The sequence below is a fragment of the Brachyistius frenatus genome, unplaced genomic scaffold (genome assembly GCF_029030835.1).
Source record: "Brachyistius frenatus isolate BFR_SWC_R1_liver_20210118 unplaced genomic scaffold, ASM2903083v1 Contig_149, whole genome shotgun sequence".
Lineage (NCBI taxonomy): Eukaryota > Metazoa > Chordata > Actinopteri > Embiotocidae > Brachyistius > Brachyistius frenatus.
Genome location: NW_027210748.1, coordinates 688,149 through 703,603, shown reverse-complemented (window position 1 = coordinate 703,603; position 15,455 = coordinate 688,149). Strand labels below are relative to the sequence as shown.

The 15,455-nt window shown below is 41.4% G+C and overlaps 1 protein-coding gene across 4 annotated transcripts in view; it reads right to left on the bottom strand.

The window, feature by feature from the left end:
* Positions 1–234: 234 nt before the first annotated feature.
* asph (aspartate beta-hydroxylase) overlaps positions 235–15,455 on the bottom strand; it is a 35,799-nt gene continuing 20,578 nt past the window's right edge. For all 4 annotated transcript variants that reach the window (XM_069715845.1, XM_069715847.1, XM_069715844.1 and 1 more), the window contains 8 exons: positions 11,025–11,114; positions 9,225–9,305; positions 9,035–9,102; positions 8,708–8,792; positions 6,728–7,408; positions 4,471–4,524; positions 4,293–4,340; positions 235–3,140 (listed from right to left, as the gene is read on the bottom strand). In XM_069715845.1, the coding sequence (XP_069571946.1) occupies positions 3,133–3,140; positions 4,293–4,340; positions 4,471–4,524; positions 6,728–7,408; positions 8,708–8,792; positions 9,035–9,102; positions 9,225–9,305; positions 11,025–11,114 (1,115 nt within the window). In that variant the 3' untranslated portion in view covers positions 235–3,132. The remainder of the gene's footprint in view (positions 3,141–4,292; positions 4,341–4,470; positions 4,525–6,727; positions 7,409–8,707; positions 8,793–9,034; positions 9,103–9,224; positions 9,306–11,024; positions 11,115–15,455) is intronic.

The window sequence follows — 15,455 nt, the reverse complement described above, 5'->3', positions numbered from 1 at the left end:
TATTTCTTAGTTTTTCAGTGTTTATGTATTGATTACTTTGATTTAATTGAGGGACTTTGTTTGTTTGTTAGTGACACAGAGACCGGCTGTCACAGCAGTGTAAAAAATACAAAACAATGAGGTCCTGCTTCTCCATTTTGTCGTAGCTTTGTCGTGAACGACTCCACCAACTCAGCATCACACAAAAACTTTGTTGATGAAAAAAAAAAAAAAAAGAGCACAGTTGACACCATGTTGTCCCAAACCTTTTATTGCAGCTCCCAGAACAGATCATTTACAGAAACATGGTGCCACTTCAAATCTGCTTTAAACAATCCATCATCACTTCACAATAATTTAATCACCACAGTCAGAGTGTGTAGGACAGTCACAGACCTGCTGGCGGAGGATTCGGATTGACAGACAACACTGTGAGGAAAAGAGGTGGCCAGGTTTTTTTTTTTTAATTTTCTTCATTTCGCCTACTTGTCATCATGTTTCCCAACACACTGATGTTCGACCTGCCCCTCCCAAAGCAGCTCGTGTATCACAACCCTGCACAGCATCACCATGACTCTTAATGAAGAATGGAAACCCGGAGAGTGTTTAACTGCTGCTGCTACATGTCTGCTGCTGCTGCTGCATGTCTGCTGCTGCTGCTGCATGTCTGCTGCTGCGGGTGCTCTGCTGCTTTTTTTTTTTTTTTTTTTTTACCTTATTGCTCTTCCTGTTGTGTGATTACAGAATGAAAGTTTGTTCTGAAGTAGCATAAGACCCTCAAACCTGCCTGTCAACAAACAGCTTATGGCTTCGTAAAAAGCTTTTTAAAGCATTTTCAAAAAAATTAGAGTTTATTTTTATTTGTCAAAGTCCTTTTTTAAAAATGTTCTTTTTAAAAAAATCTAGAAGCTCTCTTTTTGATAAAGACTGAAATCTTAAATGTTAAAAAGGTTTTATAGTTCACATTGATTTACAAAGTATTAATAAGTAGAAAAGACCAGCTAGTGTTACAGGAACACACAGACAGACACAGACAGACAGACACACACACACACACACACACACACACACACACACACACACACACACACACACACACACACACAAAGACGAGGTTTTCTGCCGCTACTGCACTCCACTGGAACGTGTTGCATTCCTAACAAACTACATGGTTTTTACAGGATGTGAGGACGAGAGACACAAAGTGGGACAGTGACACCAAAAAAACTCACTAATCCTGCTTAATGTTGGGTGTAATAAACTCTACATCATCAGTTCTACACACATTGTTTACTGCCAGTATCCCATTATCTTAATGTGGAGCTTCGATGTCAGCCAATACAAAGTGATGTAGTTACAACAGGGACACAGGAAGGATGTTGACCTGCAGGTCTAGCCTTCAAAATAAGAGCTCTTATCCGTCTGTGTTAATGAACACGTTGAGTTGAGTGAGCGGTGGTGTGGAAGATGACGCTACCGCGGATCAGTGATTGAAACACAAACACTAAAGATCAGTTCTGATGTCACGAAGGAAAAGAAAAGAAAGTTTCCCCTTAAAGAAAGACCGAGGCAGTGAAGTTATTGATGATAAAAGCAAACATGAATCGACTGGCAGACCCGTTATGGCCAGACCTCCACAGGAACAAAACACGCGATCTGTTTCACCTTCTGTGAACCAGAGAAAAAGGTATCTTTTGACACAAGTGGGAGTCTGGATCGCACAAAACGCTCCTGTTCTGTTTGAATCCGCCTGTTAGGTTTCTTTAAGGGATCCGTTTATATGATGTGCTGGTGTGTTTGAAGAAAAAAACAAAATGTCTGCGCCGTCCATGGAGTCCTCATTTACATCACAGTTTAACTCAAAGAGCCAAAGTTTAAAGTTACAGCTTCGGTTATTTGATGCTCTCGTAATTATAACAGAAAATATGAAAAAAAAAAAAAAAAACCAAAAACAGCCAGGAGTCTAAGGAACGAACGAACAAACAAACACACACACACACACACACACACACACACACACACACACACACACACACACACACACACACACACACACACACACACACACACACACACACACACACACACAGAGGTTCATGTTATTAGAGAAGACGATGAGGGTTAAACACAGTCTCCAAAACTGCATAACTGACATCTACGGCTCACAGAACGGAATGATTACCAAAGATTTCTCAACACACACTCAGAACATGATCGTCACACGCAAAACACACAATATCATACACGCACAACTTTCTCTCTTAGTTCATGTGCTAGCATATGGCTCTTCATGGAGTCGACACACAGTGGTAGATTACCTGGGTGGGGGAGGGGGGTGACGGACCGACAACTCTTTGACCTGAAGGAAACACAGCTGGATGGAGCTGCTTTTCTCTACAGCTTTACATCACACTGTAATCAGGGGCAGAATTGATTTGATCTAATTATTGAAAGTGAAATGTTTTTATCAATCTGACACCTTCTGCAGTGCTCAGACGGAGGTTTTGGATTTTTGTTCACCCAGCCTTTCAAAGTGTGAAGCACGTGAACCTGAACGACCAGAGTCCTCTAAACTCGACGACTGTTACGCAGCCGACTCAAGATTCGTCGGAACTTTGGCCTCATTTTGCTCGGCAACAGATATTAAAACTCCAGGAAGCCAAACGACATTGCTGAGACACTTCAAAATAAAAGTTCCAGATCGGTGTGATGATACAGCTTTGTGCAGATACAAAGACTCTGGTAGACGGGCTTGTGTACGTGCAACACACTTCCTACGGCCTGAAAACCTGGCCACAGACACACACAACTAAAACACCCTGAACAAAAAAAAAGGGAGACGGGCGCTGTACTGAGAGAAGAAGAGAAGAATAAAAAAACTCAAAGAAAACACAAGATGGGTCAAAAACAGGAGTACCGCATTAGTAAACAATTGATCCATCATCGCACACATTTACACTAAAAGGAAAACTCGGAAGGGAGAGGGGGAGAGGGAGAGAAACAAAGGAGAGGGGGGGAGGGGGCGTTGTCATGATGACTCAATCGTTTCTCTGGAGGTGGAGAGATGCATCATCATTCTGAGCGGGGCTCAAAATGGTGTTGATGCAACATCAGTGGGTCCCTGCTCCGTCACCACGGCAACCGCTGTGGCCTTTACGTTTCTGCAGGAGGCACGAACATGATGTTAATCCTTCAGGTCTCTTCATCTACAGATTACACGGCATGTTAAAAATGTAAACACCTCAGTTCTGACGTTACTGGCGGAGAATCGAGGCGACGATGTTCCGGTCCGATCAGGTCGTCGTGGGTTTTTATGATGAAGCTTAATATGTATCGGTGCTCTTTGCAAAGATTTTTCCCTCCTGATACAAATGCAGCAGGAGGAACTTTTTTGTCTGAATGGATCTAAATCTCAGGGAATATTTGGAAAACAGATAACCTGCAACTATTTTGATAATTGAACAACCATCTTAGTTATTTTTAATCAAAAATGCAACTTAAAAGTGAATATTTTTCATCATGAATGACAGTAAACGTAATATCTTTGGGTTTTGGACTTGTGGTTGGACAAGACAAGAATTTTTAGAGAAATTACAATGGTCATTTTTCATTATTTGATATTTCATACAGAGAAAACAGATGAGTCAGTAACTGTCCTTCATGTGCTGCTAACAACAGATAAAGTTCTCCTCCGTCAAAGCAGCCAAAGTGCAGCTGACTATTAGTTCCACGTTGTTCTGGCCTTCAGCCATCTCCTACCTATTACATAACGTTTCATATTTCATGTTTCCGTTTCTAAGCCACAGAAATGTACTTTATTTATTGATTTCTATGTCACACATGTTTACACATCCTCTAAAGGGAGTTTTGTGGGAGTCGTGGCTGAATAAGCTTTTAGACATAATTTATATGAATAATTTAGTCTTATTAAATGACTATAAACAATCTAAACACTAAGGGATCATCCTTTAGTGTAATAAATGCAGGACTTTGTCTGGCTTCGGTGCTGCATCATGACCCTGTGATTCCTCCCGGGTTCACTGTGGTGGAGGTTTTAACGAACGGCTCTAACATGGTTTTCATCATCTTCTGTGATGGCGTTTTGATAACAGTTCCTAAGCGTTCCCTGTTTTACTTCCTGTCCTACTGACTGTCCCGCTGTTTGATGTGATCACTTGTTAAAATGTTATGGGTAGCAGAGACGTGTGTGTCAGTACGACACAAAGGAGCATTGTGTCAGTCAGTGAGGACAGGTCACTGCTCTCGGGGGAACATAGAGAGGACATGATTTTATGCATGACGTTGATGTTTACCTGTGGGCTCCCCATCAATCTGTTCCTCCGTCTCAGCAACCTCCGCTGCTGCAAAGAAAAACCGACACATGGAAGTTATGACCAAATAAAAAAGAATTCATGAAAACTAATCTGATGCTATCTTACAAATATTTAGCCTCACCAAATGTAAACAACGTGCATTTCCATGTTTACTCACCTTCATCGGCTGCTTCCTCCACGTCCTGCGCTACGTCTTCTTCCGTCTCTGTGACTGCGGGAACAAAAACACGTTGACGACATTAACAATCATCCCGAAAGTACAACTAACACGTCTTTTTGGTGCCAGTATCATCGTCATTGACACGTTGTCTCAAAAGCAGGAGAACAACAATGAAGTCTTCTTTCTGTGATCGGTGGTGTTGACAAAGTAGCACAAAACATAGTGTGCACCTAAAAGTCCAAAGAGGATGAGGATGAAGAAGAGGAAGAAGAAGACTGCTCCTTATGTTAGCACAACCCACTGTTCAACCTTTTATGTGGAAGAAAACAAAGAGTGGTCATTTTCTTGTGGAGCTGGCAAGTTACAAGACCGAGGAAAACGTTTGGTTGTCCTGGATATCAATCACTGAAAATATTGTCGGCCAATCAAAGGAGAGGCTCATCGATACAAAACAACCTATTGTTGGTATAAGCTACAGTGAGAAGCTAAAGAAAGGAGATTTTAAACAATACTGAGAGTAATATACTCAGTATCTTCTAGAAGTCAGGGGTGCAAATAAAACACCAGAAAAGTGTAAAATAGGGAAGCCACACAGTCCCCCTCCTGGCATTCATTAAACCTTGAAAAGCTCATCTCTCTTCATCAAAATGACATATTTAGAAGATTTTCTGAGAATAAAGTCTTTAGTGATTCATGTGTAACTCTTTACTTTTGTGGATCTATGAACATCCCAATAGACCCACGTCTACCTCTTCTTTGCTTCTCTGTATCAGGCAGGAGTGGAAAAGCTTTGTTACAAAGAACACTGGTGAGAACTGATTAGCTTCAGTCACCGTCTGACATCGTAAACTGAACCAGGAACGAGTTGACTTACTGAGCCAGAACAGCTCTGATCAGAAGCTCTTATAAAAAGCAGTCAGTCACGTGTGTCCGCTCTATTCTTCCTTTTAGTTTTAGATGTTACACGTACAAAAATATTAGATATCTAGAAATTACAATATTGTGCTTCTTTGCTTTCCAACAGAAAATAAGCATGTTTTTTCCAGTTGAGGAATTTTCTCTGTGGAACAGGAGCCTTTTCAGAAGCTCAGTTCTACAACTATCATTTCCACTCAAGAAATCAATGTGCTGTAAATTACAAAAAAGTCTTTTAACCGGGGATCTTAGTTCTGCATGAACCTCGCTGATTGGTCCAAAACATCATGGTTTTATGTGGTTCTGCGGTTCTCTGTGTGGTCCAAACAGCCCAAGATAACGTATGACCAATAATGTCATATCAAAACAATTGACAGTTGACAGTTTGGAGTTCCAGAATCCTGGAATATGAAACTGTTGTGTTTTTTAATGTTGGCAGACTTGTCTTAATAAGAGCTTCAGCCTCGTTGTAGAATCGAGATCACAAAACACAGCAGGATTTTTTTGCTTACCATATTTTGCGCACTTAAAATCCTTAAATTTTCTCCAAAATTGACAGTGCGCCTTATAATCCAGCGCGCCTTATGTATGGTTACTTGTTGTGCTTATTGATCGATTTTATGTGCTCAAAAATCTGTCGAAATGTGTAAGTACGACTTTGGTAAGCAACGAAGCCGCTCCGCTCAATGGATATTCGGAGCATTACGGTACGATGTGTCACGACCTGATCGGCCCGTAACAGGAATGTAATGTCTGAACTAAAAGTGCATTCATGTGAGGCAGCCCGCGCCCGGAGTTTGGTTTACCGGACTGTGTTGTTTTGCTTAATGCGCCTTATAATCCGGTGCGGCTTATGTGTGAACATAGACACGTTAATTCACAGTGCGCCTTATAATCCGGTGCGCCTTATAGTCCGAAAAATACGGTAGTTGGTAATTAAAAATTCAGGCAGCTTTTTGTGCAAAAGAAAACTTGGAGCCAAGAAATGTTGGTCTTGAATAGTGGTATTTGGGGTCTTGTGATGGAAGCCTAAAGCGAAGATGAGGAGCAGCTCGGAGGTCTGCGCTGCTTTCCTCTCTGTTGATCTGCTTCCTGAGACGAGGAGAGATCGACCACAACATCGTGGACAGGTCTTTATCATCAAGCAGAAACAACGCTATAGTTTGAATCTCTCTGATTGGTCTGCTGATCTGATAAGAAACTGAAAGCAATGACTGGACTTTACTATATTCATTTATTAGTATTTTTTTTTAAAATTCTTGATCCTTTTATTTAACTCAGAAACGTATTCTAACAACACCAAACACGTCGACTTTTAACTCCTATCCTGACTGCTCACCTGGTACTGTTTGCTCCTCCATGACTTCTTCTGGAGTATCTTCTACATCTGCTGCTTCCTCTGCTTCCTCCTCTGCTTCCTCTTCGACAGGAGCTGCTTCCTCTTCTGCAGGAGCTGCTTCCTCCTGTGCAGGAGCTGCTTCCTCCTCTGTGACTTCTTCTGAAGGAGCGGCCTCCTCCTCTACAGCGGGTTCCTCAGCAGGTTCGTCCTCCACAGCCTCTTCTTCTGTAGCCGCCTCCTCTTCAGCAGCTTCCTCCACAGGCTCCTCAGAAGGAGCCTCCTCCTCCTCCTCCTCGTCTCCTGCTGCTACGTATTCGACAGGCTCTTCTGTAGCCGCCGCCTCTATTTCTTCTGCTGCTACCTCCTCGACAGCTTCTTCTAGAGGTGCTGCCTCCACCTCAGCAGCAACTTCCTCTTCGTCAGCTGGCTCTTGAGCGACTTCTTCTGCGGGAGCCTCCTCCTCCTCTACAGTCTCCTCCACGTCCTCCTCAGCAGCCTCCACCGCAGCAGGTTCCTCCACCGCCTCGTCGACCATCTCCTCCCACGCAGCCTCCACCCCTGTCGCTGCTTCCTCCACCTCCTCGGCGACCTGCTCAGCTGCTGCCTCCTCTGCAGCCTGGTCGGCCATCATTTCCTCCACAAGCTCCTCGGCTGCAGGCTCTTCCTCTGCTGGAGCAGCCTAAAAACAGAAATTAATAATTGCACACGACAAGAGAATGGAACATATCGGTTAAAAAATGAGAGTCGAAAGCTGCCATTTATTGATTGTATGAAACTGGGTAAATCTAATTTAGTTTTTATCGTGCTATAGAATAGGTCAAAATTCCCATTAACACTACTACGTGTAACTCTTTCTGTTTTGTCCTTTCACTCTTCCTTCGTTGCATTTGATGTGTACTTCTTTGTGCTTGTTTGATTTATATGTAAATTTCCCATTTTGAAAAAGCCAGATTAAAAACCTATTTGAAGAAAGGGTTACACGAAGATGGAGCCAATAACTAAAACCAACGCGACAGTAGGATGCGGTTTCAGCTGATTACTGCCTGTACACAAATCTGTACGTCTGCTCCATGAAGATCTTCAGACTGAAAAGTTGGAAAAAAATTTCAGTAAAAACCTACTCAGAGTTAAAGAGCTGATGTTCTGTTTGGCAGCCATATTATAGGTCTGTTAAATTAGAGCTGACAGCTCTGAAATGTAAACAGAGATTAGAGGAAAAAACAGAATGGCTTTTTAATAGAGACTTACACTATCTTCACTAGACCTGCAGGCACCTGTTAGCCATCTACCAATAGCAAATATGATCACAGCAGATATACCTGTTGAAGTTATTTCATTTGTATATCATTTGTTCTGCAAAAATACTGCTTAAGGGGACATCTCTCTAATTCAGAATTGAAAATTGAATGAATTTTATTTTTCATAAATATTTCAACATATAAATAAATAAATATTTCAGAAGGCCTGATGTCAGAAATGTTTCTCAGAGCAACACAGAAAAGCACAACTCATTTATTAATTGGCAACAGTTTTTTTTATCCTGAAGGTCAAACTGACCCGAGCATTTTATATTAATGCAGTAAATATACAAACAACAAGTTTCTTCATTCATACCAAAACCTACCTACCAACCACTATGAAACACAACAGACAGAAGTTACTGAAAAATATAAAATAGTAGGAAGCACCAGTCTTTAAAAATTTTTAATTGGGGCTTCGCACATAATAAAAAGTGACAAAACTAAAATAAAAAGCTAAATAAGTTTCAGGGATTTCTTACCAGTCGAAATATTTAGTAAACTGATTAGGCATTTAAGATTGAGTCCATAAACACAGCTCATAAATCTGAGTTTGAGCTCATCTGTCTTTATCACTTGACATAAAACCTCCTGTTCCACCACAACATCAAAATTATATTCCATCTGCAATCATAATTGTCTTAAGACATTATGATTCAATAACAATAATAAAAACTTCCTACCTCCTCCTCCTCCTCCTCAACAGGTGCATCCTCCTCTACAGCAGGAGGCTCCTCCTCCAGCACCTCAGGATCTTCTTCAATTATCTGAAAAGGAAAACACAACCCAAGTATTACCAACAGGTTCACACGCAAGTTGGTCCAAATTGAAAGTGTTAAAAAAAAAGAAAAAAGAATTACATATTAAGCTGCTTGTATTCAAGATATTTTCTCATCTTTAATCAGGGCAGTTAAAAAGGATTGGGGCCTAAACACCATCTAAAAACGGCGTTCTGCCGTTAAACCGTTTCACTGATGGTTTCATAATCGATTATTTAATGTGTACCAACCTCAGGAGTCTCCTCAGGCTCTGGTTCGAGTTCTGGTTCTGGCTCAGCTACTACCTCTGGTTCAGGGACTAAAGGAGAAAAGCAGAGAGTTGGACAAATTCTCCTGATGCAAAATGCCACGTTTTAAAATCTAACAATAAGCAAATCTTAACAGTCACTCGCTCGCGCACGCACGCACGCACACACACACCTGGAGGTGGTACAGCTATGTCCTCTGCCACAGCAGCTTCAATCACCTCTTCCACCGGAACAGGGTCCGGCTCCACGATGTCTGAGGACAGAAGGGCCGCATGTTGAGGAAGGTGCGTGGGATAATAAACGGGCACTTTAGTAAATCATTTTTCTCTGAGTAAACTGAGTAAAATCATCTTTTTTGAATCCGAGGACTCATGTCAATGTACGAGTGTTCAGATATGCTGTTACTTTAAAACAGGAGAAGAACACATTGCGCTGATGTTCAGTCAACTTCGTGCTTCCATTTTATTTTGGGGTTACATTTTTGTTTTTCAAAGACCCTTATTAAAAACAATGTCATCCTCTACTGGACCTGCTTTTCTCACAGCACACATTTTGGACTCTCAGTGTCAGACGTGTGTGTGTGTGTGTGTGTGTGTGTGTGTGTGTGTGTGTGTGTGTGTGTGTGTGTGTGTGTGTGTGTGTGTGTGCGTGCGTGCGTGCGTGCGTGCGTGCGTGCGTGCGTGCGTGCGTGCGTCCACACCGGCTGCGTTGCTGCGGCTGCAGGTCCGACCTTTGAATCAGTGAGTTTCTCTTTGATAACAGCTATCAGTATTGAATTTATTTAGGTCTGACGTGTGATGAGTTGTAAACAAAAGAGCTGTCAGGTGGTTTTTGTTTACCCTCGTACAGCACGAGACAAATGCACTCATCCCACAAGAACATGTGTTTGATGTTGATTAAGAGAAGAAACTTTCTGTATTCACCCACAAAGGTTACAGAGTCTGTCTGCTGCGCTCCGTTCACCTAACAAGAGCAGTCCTGGAACTTTTTTTCATTTTCCTTCATACCTTTAAATCATTAAATATAATAATTTGGAGTTTTATACTTTTCTTTTATGGTCTACGGACTTAAACAACATACTCTGAGAAAGAGCCACATCATAAAATCAAATCAAATCAAATCAAGTCAAGGTATGTTGCTATAAAACTAAATAAATGCTGTGTATTCACCAAAGTAAAGATCGACTTAATTGTCTAACGTGAGGGCAACACACAGCGGAAGAGGGATGATAATGATAATGATAATGATAATAATAATAATAATAATAATAATAATAATAATAATAATAATAATAACACGGCACAGTGGTGCAGTGGTTAGCATTGTCGCCTCACAGCAAAAAGGTTCTGGGTTTGAATCCGGGCCTTTCTGTGTGGAGTTTGCATGTTCTCCCTGTGCCTGCCTGGGTTCTCTCGGTACTCTGGCTTCCTCCCACCATCCAAAAACATGGATCTCAGGTTAATTGGTGGTTCTACAAAATGCCCTTAGGTGTGAATGAGAGCGTGAATGGTCTTTGTTTCCATCTGTCTCTATGTGTCCCTGTGATGGACTGGCGATCTGTCCAAGGTGTACCCTGCCTTCACCCAAAGTGAGCTGGGATAGGCTCCAGCCCCCCATGACCCTGCTCAGGATAAAGCAGGTATAGATGATGGATGGATGGATAATAATGACTGCTGCTTACTGCTGAGGTGCATACGAAAACTTCACCAGTCGTGTGTTGAGACGAATTATGAACATCAATCTTTCTCTATCTAGTATCGAGTCTTTATTCAACAAAAATACACATTTTATCAACGTCTGTTCTTTCCTTCCACGAACATGTCTTCACAGTTCACACGCTGCCGCACCGTTTCTGAGAACTGAGCGAGTGATCCTGTGAAGATCTGTTCCCACACACCACCCGTGTTCCCTCTTTATCTCCCGACATGTTTCTGGGACAAAGTGCATGTGTGCATTTCGACATGCGTGTTACCTTCTGGTTCAGGTTCGAGTTCAGTCGTCTCCACGGGGGCGACAGCCTCTTGGCGACGGGACGTTACCACAACAGCTCTCTCTTTCAGGCCTACACGAGACGATGCACAGGTTGTTGGCAGGAAACATACACATGGACAGGATGTATGTGCAGTCCTTCAATTAGCACATAATGCAAATCTTCATTTCACATTAAGTGGCTGCAAGCTTTTTGGAGGAAAATCTGATTCATGGACATAAGTCATCCAAACAAACTCATGTATTGCTGGATATTTATGTGTGTATGTGATGTACGTGAACGTGTGCAGATAGAAGATTGTGTGTCACAGAACATCAGTCACATAAAACAGTTCAGGCTTGGGTTTCCTTTGCTGACTCTCAATTTTAATCAGCTTGTGAATAAACATAATATTGATATATTATATGATCTTGAACTAACATTAAACACACTAATAACTCTTCTGTGGCCTCACATCAGCAGTACTGAAGACATCTTTGGTTCATATTTTACTTTTAGAAAGGATGACATTTGCATCTTCTTTGGGACAAATCAATTTTCTCTACATTTTAATAAAAAATAAGTTTTTTTTTAATACTTAATGCTGTTTGCTGAACTGTTAAATATCTGGTATTCAAAATAGGTGAATTTAGATGCTGAACTAGGTTATAAGGATTCCCCAATATACCAATGGCATCAAGGCTAAATAGATAAATTGAAAACAAACGATTGTACGTATGGTTTCCTTCAGTTATTGTTTTGATTACATCTGTGCTGTTTTCTGTACACTTTTTTCAGGCAAACATTTAGTCCTCGGAGAAATAGCCTGATAATCTTACAAGGAGAATTTGCTTTCATAATACAAAAAAAAAGGACCTACAAGGATCCAGAAACTTTATTGACAAAAGAAAATAACGTGTCATCGTGAAACATAGACCTCCCTAAATAAATCCCTAAACCTACTGCAATCTACTCACATCTAAATATGAATATCACCAACACTAAATACATCACACTGATTCTTCAGTTATTTCTATTCCCCGACATTGTTCTCCCATCCTTCCTAATAATCACATAGTCTCTCAGCCTCGTAACAGAAATGGAGGCCACAACACTTAAACCGGTGACTCCCAGCTGGTTGGTGCACAAACCAGCAGCGTAGCAGCCTTTTTTCCAGGACCTCGGCTTTTTAGGTTGCTGCAGTGCACTGAGATTCTTCCTTTTGTGAGCAACAGGAAGACAAAAGTAGCTGACTCACTTCAGATCATGGAAAAATGATCAAACTAGTAATTATGAAACAATGTTTTAAATTCATCAACCAAAACACAGAGAAAAATACTTTTCAACCTTTTCAAAAGAGCAACAGATTTATCGCCTTTTTCCTGCTGTTTAATTAACAGAATAAAGTACTTAATGGCCTTAACTACACATTATTTTTCTCAACAGATAATAAACTGATACCTTTAAGTGCGCCACGATTTAACAACTGAGAAATGTTGATCAGTAAGTAAATGGACTGCAAGTCAAATAGGGTCCAAGTATTACTTGAAATACATAATTAAAATTGTATTACAGTGTTTGATAGCAATGCATTACTTTGAGAAATAGACTTTTTTTTTTTTCTCCTTCTTCTCTGTAAATGCTGGATGTTGTCTAAGCAGTCTAAAATGAGCAATATTCTTCTCAAAAAATCCAAAATAAGAAAACTAGAATAAGAAACAAGTTTGTGAGTCTGATCAAACATTTGATTCCAGCTTTCAGGAAGTTTTTGATACTTTTTGCACATTGTGGTCAGAACCGTGTGACAATCATTGCACAGCCCTAATGTATAAAATAGCCAACACTGGCTTCCTATGGGATCGATATATCCCTTTGAAAACTAATCACAACTGGCTTCATTTCTTCCCTCCTTTATCAGATTTGTCAGCTCTGCTTTTCTTTGTCTTTTCTTTGCCAGACTCTTTCCCCTTTTCCTTGTCCTCTTCGTGTGCTTTCTTTCCCTCCCCGTCCACCTTTTTCTCGGACATCTCTTCTTTCTCTCCTCCTTTCTCCACTCCTTTCTCCTCCTTGCTCTCCTCCTCTTTTTTCTCATCCAGTGGTTTGGCCTTTTCATTTCGTAGTTTCTCCAGAGCCTTCTCTGTCTCGTCTTTCTCCATCTTCTCCTCCTCCTCCTTCAGCCTGGCGGCCACTCTTTCCCTCACTCTGGCTGTTATTTCCTTCCTTCCCAGGTCCAGCTCCTTCTCCTCCTCCTCTTTGGCCAGGAGCTGCCTGACTTCGGCCAGAGCCAACTTGGCGAGCTTCTTGGACTCCACACGTTCATGGATGATGGCCAGCTGCTGCTTTAGAGCCTCCCGGAGCTTCCAGCCCACGTCCTTGGTTGGAGAGGTTTCTGGGACGAAGGATCGACAAAACTTGTTTGGCGTTTCACCGCTTGTAAAGTCGTTAACGGGTGAATGGCCATGCTCGGAGTCACTGTTATTGGACATCACCACACAGCAGGCAAGAGTACACACATCAGTGGATAAAACGAGGAACACATTGATCCCGAGCAAGACCACTTCCATGCCGAACTCCTCTTATAATTTTCTACAAGCAGTGTGAGACTGAAAAATTTACACCCTTCTTAAAAATGTACTAACATCAAGTTACCCCAACTTATTGTTCAGGTTTAATGCAGGATTCACTCTTCAAGTGCATGCACTTAAGCCGTAAATCTCCGCAAAGCAACCTCTTTAAAAGAAGGTAAAAACTCAGAATTTATTTTAAAAGAAAATAGTTTATTTATAAAACGCAGGGTTTTAGTTTATCCAACAAACACACACTCCGCTGGATCCAAGACCACATGGAGCTGTGAGTCGGTCAAACCTCATCCGTTAGTCTAGCCCACATCGTAACACAGCACAGCGTCATGCATGTGGCTGCACGGCGGTACCTTTCTTAGCTCCTCTCCTGGCTTCATCTCCAGGTTTTTCATCTGATGACACACACAAACAAGATGAGTGTTATAACACTCAACTCGGAATATTTGTGTCGTTGTTGTATACCATGAAGCGCTCAGTCCATTTACAGAAGGGTTGGTCCAACGGCAGCTTACACTTGTATACACCAGCTACTTAAACAGCTTTATACACAATCAGGTCCACTAGAAATGCATTTGGATGCAATTCTCAGCCTCAAGTTGCAGCAAAGCAACAACTTCACTTGGAACTGGAACTTTATGGTTCGTTCAGGCAGCTGTGAGGTGGGAAAGTTCAGATTTGGTAACCTCCGACTTCCCAGTTGAGAAAGTTCCCATGACGACAACAAAGAGGCAACATGGCCGCCTGCAGGAAATCTGCTCTCTGAATAGAGAAGTGACGAACAACCTCGTCATCATCCATGTTGACCATCGCAGGGACGAAAGCAAGTCATTTATTATTTGTACACAACATTTCTATGTGTTGTTTTTGGCAGATAACGTTTAAAACATCCAGCAAACTAACCCCAATAAAGTAACGGCCATGTGATACCACCGGTCATTGTCAATCACTATAGTAACTAGTATTGTTTAAATGCACAACACCCTGCTCTACCTATTATGAGCAAGTCTATATCTCCCTTTCATCACAAGCGTTGCCATGTCGACTGACGTCAGACCGACTTCTGAGCTCTAAATAACCTCAGACTTTCCTAGTTGGAAGTTTCCCAGTTCGACATGCGTGCAGGTGATTTCTCCCACTCGGAGGTCGGAACATTCCCACTTCCCGGCTGCACCATTACTATACATCAACGACAGAGTAAGCTGGATGACAGAATCTCACTTTGCCTGGTGTTGCACTCTGAGCCACATTAAAATGGACACAGGAGACTGTAGCAGAGTTAAGACTTGGCAGACCAATAATCCTCCACCGTGACAACAGCGACCATGCAGGGAACCAACGCAAGATGCAGAACAGTTCACAACCTAGTTGAACACAAACTATATTCTCAGTTGTACTAAATGACGACTGAAGTTACAGCATCATCCGTTTTATTTATTTTTTTATAAATGGAACAAAACAAATTTACGATTCCTTTATGTTTCTATGGCTTTATGACAAGCTTTATGACAAGGTAGAGGAAATATAACTATACCATATGAGCTCAGTCAAAACATAATAGCCATTCAATACTGGAAACAAGCCAGTGCAAGAACGTGTTATTATTTGTTCGTTTTTCAGATTTACCACCTAGTGTCCATCAGCACATCGACTCCAAGCAAGTATCACAAGTAATATGTAAAGTTGTTTTTTTTCTTACTTTGCCAGTATTTGTTATGCACCACTAAACTAGGCTTAATTCCTTGTATGAGAATTGAAAATAAATCCGATTACAATGTGCATCAGCTGGACACAAACCAGGTCTGCAGGGAGAGGGTCCATTTTTCTTCCAAAAAGTGTTCATCCAGTATACTGT